This window comes from Montipora foliosa, chromosome 11, assembly GCF_036669935.1.
Source record: "Montipora foliosa isolate CH-2021 chromosome 11, ASM3666993v2, whole genome shotgun sequence".
NCBI classification, from domain to species: domain Eukaryota; kingdom Metazoa; phylum Cnidaria; class Anthozoa; order Scleractinia; family Acroporidae; genus Montipora; species Montipora foliosa.
In genome coordinates this window covers 24117354-24127353 of record NC_090879.1, presented here as the reverse complement: position 1 = coordinate 24127353, position 10000 = coordinate 24117354, and the positions used below count along the sequence as shown (strand labels likewise).

The 10000-nt window shown below is 36.7% G+C and overlaps 2 protein-coding genes across 3 annotated transcripts in view; one reads left to right on the top strand and one right to left on the bottom strand.

Annotated features, from left to right (window-relative positions):
* LOC137976107 (ethanolaminephosphotransferase 1-like) overlaps nt 1-6436 on the bottom strand; it is an 18796-nt gene extending 12360 nt beyond the window's left edge. The window contains exons 1-4 of the mRNA XM_068823383.1: nt 6243-6436; nt 6093-6161; nt 2713-2942; nt 1123-1345 (exon numbers count right to left, since the gene is read on the bottom strand). Coding sequence (XP_068679484.1) covers nt 1123-1345; nt 2713-2942; nt 6093-6161; nt 6243-6380 — 660 coding nt within the window. The 5' untranslated portion in view covers nt 6381-6436. The remainder of the gene's footprint in view (nt 1-1122; nt 1346-2712; nt 2943-6092; nt 6162-6242) is intronic.
* Nucleotides 6437-6785: 349 nt separating this feature from the next.
* LOC137976106 (protein phosphatase 1G-like) overlaps nt 6786-10000 on the top strand; it is a 17989-nt gene continuing 14774 nt past the window's right edge. Inside the window, exons 1-3 of one of the 2 annotated variants that reach the window (XM_068823382.1) lie at nt 6786-6964; nt 8975-9044; nt 9783-9919. In XM_068823382.1, the coding sequence (XP_068679483.1) occupies nt 6920-6964; nt 8975-9044; nt 9783-9919 (252 nt within the window). In that variant the 5' untranslated portion in view covers nt 6786-6919. Of the gene's footprint in view, nt 6965-7098; nt 7327-8974; nt 9045-9782; nt 9920-10000 lie in introns of those variants that run through there. The other variant, XM_068823381.1, reaches the window with a different exon arrangement.

The window sequence follows — 10000 nt, the reverse complement described above, 5'->3', positions numbered from 1 at the left end:
GCACAACATCACAGAAGCAGGAGTCAATCTTTGAAAATAACTTGCGAACGATGCGAAAATGTGCAAGGTTTAATTGGTCCTTGACTTATAATTTCTCACATGACAAACAAAACAAAACGCTTAAACCAAACAATATGAAGTTTGCAAAAGCATTTAAATCAGCCAGGTTTGTATAAAGAATAAAAAACAATCATTACCAACCAGCATTTTCACGCAACACGAGTGACACTGCTTGCACGCAAACACGAGGTATTGCGCCAGGTTACTAAGCCGTTGAAAGATTGCGTTTGTGTGAAGAAACAGAAAAGCCTTTTAGAGCTTTCCGCCTTTGGAAAACGAAAATTTCCAGTGTCTATTTAATATTTGTGCTTGTGAGTATCTTCAACATTTAGATTTGGACAAATCCTTTTTCATTTCAACTGGAATTGCTTACATTCATTTTGAAGTCTTTTGTCGGCTTTGTCCACTGCGTTCGTTATGCCCAAGACAACATTATTATGTTAATTTTGAATAAATTACTTAGCTGGAACTTGGCTCAAAATCTTTGACCCATGTATAAGTCGAGGGCGATTTTTGGAGCTTCTTTTGAGGCCATAAAAGGTCGACTTATACACGGGTAAATACGGTAATAATAATTATATATAATTATCAGGTGGTATGTGCACTGTGATTGGCTGAATTAGCGGGCTGTATTCTAGAGTATGGCCCGCTGTATGAACAGCTAAATTTGAAATTTTGAAAAAAAGATTCTCTAGAACGCTTTTCATGTTGCTTCTGTTACATAAAATTGTAATTTAACTGCTTTAATCTTGCAAGCAGCTATTTCAAACAACCAAGAAGATTTTTTTTTTTAATATTCTGACAGGGCAATCTTTGTGGCAGCTAAACCTTCTGCTTTCGCTGATTGCCAAAGAGATATGATAAAGCTCTTACTACCCTTGTTTTCTCGGTACCTACGGTAAAATTAAGGAATTACTGTAATTTTACAGTACGGCCCTCTAGCTTGGTTAGTAAGAGTTATTTATTATTTTCAGAACTTTTAAAGCATCATACTGATTGTGTTTACTTAATTAATGATATTGTATTTAAAGTGATGCAAATTCCTTCCTAAAAAACACTTACCAGTTGACTGGCATCATATGTCCAGGGCAGGAATAATGAGCCGGTGTTGTATTTCTCCCAGTGTGCCACAATAAATCCCAACAAACAAGACAACACGATGTGGTAAAGTTGCCACAGAGTAACACTCTCTGGGCCATGACCAAACAGCGAAAATGCACTGATGGGAATTAAAAATGCTGCTGAGCTGTCCAAACCATGGTCAAATAATTCCCCTAAAGGAGAGCTGATGCAGTAAACAATGATATAAAAAAACTATTAATAAATGTGACACATACTATGGGCAACCCAATAGTTTTAATTTTCATTTTCATTCAGACACTACTACCTAATGATTGGGAACTGTTACCACACCTCAATTGACAGGAGATGACTAGCGGCGTTTACAAGAACAAGAAATCGAAAAAACAAAAAAAAATTATTCGGGATGTTCTCTGAATATTGCAATTCGTTTCGTTCCTTACACAAATGTGTGCCAACTGTTCTGAAAGTATTAAAATTAGCCTAAACAGTATGGACAGTAAGAGAAAACATGAACCAGTTAACCATTTTGTCATTTCGAGGATGACAACAAAGAATCTACCAGAATGCAAAATGCACTTGCATTAACCCTTAAACTCTCAGTGGCCACTTATAGATTTTATTCTGGCTAACAACAGTTGATTTTACTCGTCAATATGGGGTCCCTCGGGCCTTAAAGGGTTAAATTCCCTAGCTACTATTATTGTGTGACAATACTTCAAGTCTACATAATAATATTATTATATTGAAAGGACAAAAGGATGAATTCATATGTTGACAGATAAAATCAGATCACAAAGAATGAATAATAAACGAATAATCAATCTATCACATAAGATAGGTGGGTCATGAGTACAGTGTACTCTGAAATACATCATACACTTCAATGATTCCTTAAGTGTACTTGACATAGAAAAGTCTGGTTGTCAGTAACACCAAAAATATGTTTTATTCTTTGTTCTTCAAGCATACCTGACACAAAAAAAAGTCTGAGAAAAGCTCTTCATTCATTTTCAAGTGTAAGAAAAAAAACAAAATGTGTCTGAGTTATTTTTGTAGAATTTCACGTAAATAGCTTGGTACAGTATATATATATTTTAAATTTTATTTTTAAATAGTACTTTTTAACTTCTCAAATACACGACCACATCAGCTCCACTGTGATTTTTATTGTGTTTAAATAAATGTTGTTGTTGTTGTTGTAGTCTGTTAAAAAGTTACTCTGAATTTGTAGTGGGCAGCACAATGTGTTGGAAAGGTTCTTTCAATTAGTTGAGTATTTTTTCCCAAGAAGACAAGGCAAGACAAAAGGCCAACCAAAGGCAATTAAGGCAACCCGAAGGCTCTTTTTTCTTTTAGCTTCTAACTCCAATCCCGTCGCATGCACAACTTGTCCTCAGTAATACTGGTACTCGTTTTACCCACCACGAATGGGATGGATAGAAAGCTGAGCAAACTTTAGAATGCATGAGGTGGGATTCAAACTCAGAGAACTGAAATGCATTCTGAGAGTGATATGATCACTACACTACCCGTGCTAGAGAAGTATTTTCAAAATACAGCTTTGGTCACCTGCTGTTGGTTCTTCGAGCTTGTTTGCCATCACAGCCATCAAAAGTGTGCGCAAGAAAGGTTGCCACTGCAAATATGAGCCAACAAAAAGATGGCAACCTCTTGCTATTGTCATCTCCAACAGAAGCTGTAAAATGAGGATCGTAATAAGATGTGACCACGTAAACCATAAATAGGAGACTCCAGCCACTGAAGGTGAGGACATTTGGAGCCAACCATCTCGGAAAGAACTGTGAATAAAATGGGAAAAAATTGATCATAAAATATAACAAATCACCTCTCCCCTACCCACTTTCCAGTTCTAGCTCATTGTGGTTCAAAGGTAATGAACTCATTTCCAGTTCCACATACACAGTTTTAATAGCAAGATTTAGCATTGAGTTCACGTGAACTTGAAAATAAAAACTGGATAACTGTCTCATTGTAGCTTTCTTCTCTCTGATTGAAAGAAATGTATATAGTTGAAGTGTGGGTTACAGCTACATAGAATGTAGAAGTGATCCCTGAATTTATCTTGTTATGAGGATTGGAATTACTTTCAGTTTATTTTGTAATGTAATTCCAGACTTTCCTAGAATTCCCTCACAATTTGTAATATTCCATAAATTTCTTTAACGTGACTCAGCAATTTCTACAAAATAGTCAACCTTGTAATACACTATAAATAGCAAATGAATGGCAGGCTGTAATTGAACTTATGTTATGCAAGGATGCGATAATGTGAGGAAGCTATGTTGTGATAACATTAACTAAAATGGAGATATAACCTTTGACCTTGCTATATTCAGAGAGAAGAAAGAGAAGAAAGAGACGATAGCTGAAAAGGGAAGAAGACAAAAGAGTCCAGAGTTCATTATGAAGTCTTCCGTAAGAGTTTGTGTACACAGAAAATCAAGTGAGTGAAAGAATCCAGTGAATCCTGGAAGTCAAGCATTGCTGTCTATAGTCCATGGAACTTGGAGTTTGAAGTTAATCAAGATCAATACCTGGATGGCCGTGAAAGACAGTAAGCATGCTTTACGAACTGCTTAACTTAATCTTTAACCTACATAATAATAATATTGTAACAGTGTATAACTAATTGAATGATAGTTTAAAAGGGTAACTGCTCGCTGTCACACTCTTTTTGCGTGCCTTATATCATACTCGGGAGCTCGTTTCATTCATGCCTTGTTTGTGGACATCCCTTAGTTATTCCAGCACATAACAAAGAGGACAATTTAAGTAATTGTCTCTTATAGAGGTTGTAATTCAGTTTTATATCCTGGTTTAATTTTTTTAACCAAGATCAAAATTTTGGAAACAGTCTATTTTTGTTTCACACCAGTTTAATATTTTTTTAAACACCACCCATTTCAACATAGTTGGACATCTTTCTGTAATCAAGTTTCACTATTTATTGAGTATGTATAAAATAAACTAGAGAAATCATTAAAATTACAATTATTATGGTGGATTGTTGTCTCTGGTGCTATCAAAGACCAACAAATTTAGTGATTAAGGTAAATGCTCAGCTTGGTGATTTGGGTTAAGCACTTACTTTGAATGGTTACCTTTCATGTAAGGTTAGGGACACTATCCGCATTTTAGGAATTAGCTTTAAGAATATTGATTCGCGGTTATAGGAAGTAAAGCATTCGTTCACATGTAGGGTAAAGGGGTTAGACTGTAAAGAATCTGTGGTGCTGTGTTCGTGGGAATGTGAAATAATTTAAACGAAAAGGGTTTATCAAGTGACTTGATATGATAAATTGACCACTGTGAAGAAATTTGAAAGCTGAGGTTTTGAGTTTTAGTCCTTCTCCAGAGGAGCTTAACCCTTTTCTGTCTTTCACATAATAGGACTACTTTTGGTACTGAAAAAAACAGTGATATTCTTGTTTAATACAACATTCATAAATATTTGTCTTTCAGATTTTCAATTAACAAGAGCAGTATACAACTACTGGAAAGTAACTACATTACAATAATGTTACAATAATATTATTTTGTACTATTATTATATTTAACAGTTATTCGCTGAAGGCGAAGTGATTATCGGTGAATAGTCACCGAGACGAAGTCGAGGTGAATATTCACCAATAATCACTGAGCCTGAGGCGAATAATTGTTTTAGTATAAATACACAGGTGATTATTTCAAAAAAGAGAAAAAAAACATTTCAACGCGAAATCATCTTCACTTACGTACAGTGGCAAAACGACTACTGGAAGCCATTTTGTCCGTCAAGGTGATTATCGGCTGATGATCCGAGATAGCGAGCCAATGAGAGCACGCGATTTTGTATAATCACCTGTGTATTTATACTAATAAACAATTTGACGTAAGCAGTAGTAATTCATAAATGTAAGGTATCTTGCAAAATGAAAATTCTACAAGTGAAACAACTTCCATGTGACGTTTCCTGCTGAAAAGGCTTTGGCGATTTTGGCGATGGCATTGATTTTATCCAAGTTACTTTTTATTGTATATTCCTGTTAAAATAACGGCTTTTCAAAAATTACAGCAGTACGTTTAATATTATTGCAAAACATGTTGACACTAATACATTGTTGTTCGAGATACAAAAATGTGCAAGGATTTTACTTACATTTCTGATTGTTATTGTGCTATTGTTAACTCAGATAAGTTGAGTTGCAGTACTTTGAAATAAAAGATTACAACTACTATTGGGTTCCAAAAATAGCACTCTGATACAAATCTGCAAACTGTGTGTTATATGGACTGTCTCATGGCACTTTGCAATAGCTACTACTAATAATTTTTTTTGGTTGAAATTGGTCTTTCCCATAACCTGTGCATACAAAAAAATTATACCTATAACAACAACACAATCCCAATCATTTTAACACAAAAGGACCTTTGGACTGCTGGAGCTATTTTAGAATACCTGCCAACAAACATTACACACTATTCATATGCAAATATATAAGTGGACGGGTATTCTAGAAACTAGCAGGGCTTCTAACAAGTCTGAAAAAGTTCACAGGAAAGTTCTGTAATATTCAACGAATTTGCAAAAAAATGTCAGTTAATAATAGGTCATAATATGTGTCGGTCAACACTAGTTTTCGTATTACTACATGCCACTCCCCCCCACAAAAGACATGATGAATCAAAGTTCATTACTATATGTCATGCGATAACTTTGTTAAAATAAGCAATAAAAACAGTTTTGTTTGTTAAGTGTCCTCACCAATATGAGTATTTTTAAACTGACTCCTTAGCGAATCGTGTAACATTAAAATTTGTGAAAGAGCTTTCGGCCACCGATCATGCATGTAAAACTCCGGATCCGATTAAATCCAAATAATAGGAAAGACTTTCATGATCACGAGCCAAAATCCATTTGTTAAGTATTCTTAGTGATAAGAACTTGCCTCAACAATGAAATTCCAGAAAGGATGAGTTATGTAGTTCGACACAGGCGACGTATCCTCGGATTTGTACTGCAAAAATGATTAATACATTAACCATGCAAGGTGATCATTGGACTCGAGGTAAACATGCATGCATGTAATCTTCCATACCTTGTACTTGTCAAAACCTCTAAGCTCCTCCGGCGTAAGATACATGCCTTTCGGCCTCTTTAACTCTGCAGTGTGCAGTCTACGAAAAGAGGACGACCTGTCCTTCGAAGAGGACAAGTCTTTCGATTCCGGCGGCATTATTGCCCAAAGGCAACTTGAACCACCCTCTGGCAATGTGCTGTGGCGCGTTGGACACTGGGAGGTTGTCGCGCGTGAGAACACGCAGACTCGCCTCATCAATAATCAATCAATCAATCAATCAATCGATCAAGCAATACCCTTATTTGAATATTAACTGTCACGGCAGTATATAAACGCTAAAGGAGGACACAAAAACGAGTTCAAAAGTAGAGAATGAATTAAACAAGATGAATCAATTCAGAAATTTCGGAAAAACTATACGGTAAAACATAACGCAGGGTTCAGTGTTCGTCTGCCCCTAGGTACCTCATGTATCCCCTATTATAGTGTATTTAAATTATATTGTTGGCAGACTGCAAACAGTCAGTGTTTTGTTTTCACCCTCGCTCCACTTTTCGCTTGAAAAACGCAAGAATACGGCTGCTTTGCAGTTTACGGTACCCATAAAAGCCCTTCCCAACTCCCAAGATGTCGTTACTGTTAACATAGAAACGGCATCACCTTTATTATGGGGTGAAAAAGCGATAATAAACTTAATGTTTGCTCAGGGAAGGAAAAGATCAGCTACGAGCTACCTGAAGGTAAGTGAACAAAATGAAGGAAATAGGGCCAGGGTGGAGTCAGGGGCCCATCACCCAATGGGGTGGGGTTTTATTGGAAACGAGCCTGCAACCAATCAATTCAGCAGTATTACCAAAACAGGAAGCACGGAAGTTCGAGCGCAACTTGCCCGCGAGTTTTGTGCTCAATTTTAGGAAACGGCGTTTTGTTCACAAGGCTGACCTCGTGGCGAAAAATTTTGCTCCAAATTTAACCTTTTCACCTAACCAGTATGGGAGCTTATTTGGCGAAGCCGAAGACAGAGAAAAGTTCCGATGGAAAGACCAACGGAAAGCTTAGTTACGGAGTGTCCTGCATGCAAGGTTGGCGAGTGACAATGGAGGTGCATTTTAGCTTGATGTAGTTATTTATCTTAATTTAGGGTTTTTAATATTTCTAGTAGTCACTGATCCTATACGGGAAAAAAATCGTTTTGCAATAGATTTTAAGACAGCCCTTCAGAACCACATGGAAGTCTCAAACTTGTACGTATTTTCTTCGTTTTTCAGCTGGCTGGCATTTTATTATCGTTTATTGTGCAACAAAGATTACGAACGACACTTGTTTGTTTTTAGACGCTGTTTTATACGGCTGTTGTCGTTACCTCGGCGAAGCTGCATGATGTCACTCGAAAGAAGCACTTTCATAAATCAGTTACAACAGCAAAATTTTCGGGGACACCTTGCCATAAAATTAATCACAAGAACATTAACTGTTAAGTTGGCGAAAAATAGGTGAATATGGCTGTGGCGTTAACTCCAGCTGCAAGCCATCTTGCAATTGAACGCCTCGGCAAAATTTTTTTTGTCGTACGGTTTTGAAGAACAAGGCACACAGTATTAGTACTTTGCATTTAATTGACTCCTACCATCTTTAGAAGGGGGACAAACATGGACATGATCGAGGTAAAATTAGATTGAAAGGCCTCTTGAGCTGATCCAAAGGTTACTCGCCATTTGTTCGCAACCCTTGCAGGAAACAATGATATGTCATTCTTTCTATTGTTTTAGCTATTGTTTGGGGTCAGGGTTGCGAACCAATGGCGAGTAATTAATCTTTGCATCAGCTGCTACATCACTCCTCTTAAGATCACATTGGCCTCAATCTTCAACCTTTTGATGGTGTGCAACCAATCTCTAGAGACACAGATGACAATGCCGCAATGTGCAATAGACCAATTTTGATATATTAAATTTCAGTCCGAAACAAAAGGCATCATCTCGAGGCTCTGGGGAATAAACTCATACAAATCCTTATATTTATTCCCCAGAGCCTCGAGATGATGCCTTTTGTTTCGGACTGAATTTTAATGTATCGAAATTGGTCTATTGCTGGTGGACGAACAAACGGATCCAATGAGAGATCTTTTGTTTTCATCCATCAACATGGCAGCAATGACGTAACATGAAAACCACCTTTGACAAAGTTCAAAACTGTGCATATTTACGATTAATTTTTCCTTTGTGAGATTAGCCATTCTGAGTGAAGCCATCCAAGTTGACTTGGTTTTACTTTCGTGCTCCTTCATTTAGATGCAGATAACAGTAATCTCCCCATTAAATTTCAAAGTTAAAGGGGCTAGGTCACGCTCTTTTAGGCATATTCAGCACTGATCGAATGGTCATAGAATTAACTAAAATATCAAAATAGCTGTTCAAAACTATAGAAGAACTCTAACAAAACACAGGGAAGCCAAGAAGGGACATGGATGGACAAACCTGGAGAGGATTGAAATGGATTGAATTTGGGTAAATTTGAAAAACGTCGGCCCACCTTTTTTCAAATTTATATCAGTCTATATCAAAATGTCATTTACAAAGCTTGAAAATCATTCTCAGTTGTTATGTTGCCGTGATTTTGCAAATGAAAGACTCATGCTCCGCCAATTTGACGTTTAGAGCTCATAATTAACAAAATTAAACAAAATTACCCAAAATAGCGTGACCTAGCCCCTTTAAACATTATTCTTGTTATAATTTATTCAACTTTAGGATGCTCATACGTGTTTGCTGGACTTTGATACCGATGCCACCCTTTTTGCAGTTTATGATGGCCATGGAGGTACTGTTTTTTAAGGGTCCTGTGGGTGAACTGCTTTTTTTTATTTACTAATCAGTGATGTTCAAAACACATGTGTGCCTATTATTCTTAGGCTGATTAAGTTCTGCTGTACAGCACTGACACATTAGCTCAGACTCATGTTTTTTGGGGGAAGTATCAAAAATATAGAACTCTTTCACTATTAGCATTTGAGAGTTGGAAAGCTTCCAAGATTTTAAGTGCTATTTAAAGCCCCACCTATTAATTAAGACAAATCTCTATCAATTAGTGTTACATTATTTTCATAATTACAGCAGTTATTGTTAAAACTAGTTGTATTATCTATTACTAGTTGTATTATCCAAGAAGCTGGCCCATGGCCTTGCATGCATTGTTGAAGATGGGGGAATTTAATGGCACATATGCTTGACATCAGAAACGTTAGCTTCAGCTGCTGGTTTATCCATCATACTCCCATCAGGTGCTATGGAGGAAACCCATCCAAACACCAGCACTTTAGAATTCATTTGTTTGCTTGCAAATTAGTGGTTGTAATGCCTAGCCCTTAAGCTAAAAATTATAAGGTCAGAATATTTAACTTTGAATAAGGCAACAGAGCTAATTTGCAAGCAAACAAAAGAATACTAAATGTGGTCATCTTGCAATAAGGCCTATGTTGGGGGTACTTGTTGACTTGGAAGGTCCCTGCTGGAATAAAATGTCAATGCAAGAAGTGTCTGTTTACTTGAAATCTTGTAGGTTTTGAGGTGGCACAGTATGTAGCCAAGAACCTTCCAGACGTCCTGAAAAGCACTGAAAGTTACAAGAAGGGAGAACTAAAGCAATCGATGGTGGATTGCTTTTTGGAAATTGACCAGCTTATTATAAGCGACAAGGTATGCATGTAGAAAATCCTACACATAGTACAGTAATAATTCTGGTTTCTGTTGATTTAGAATAGGATGGTGAAATGTTAG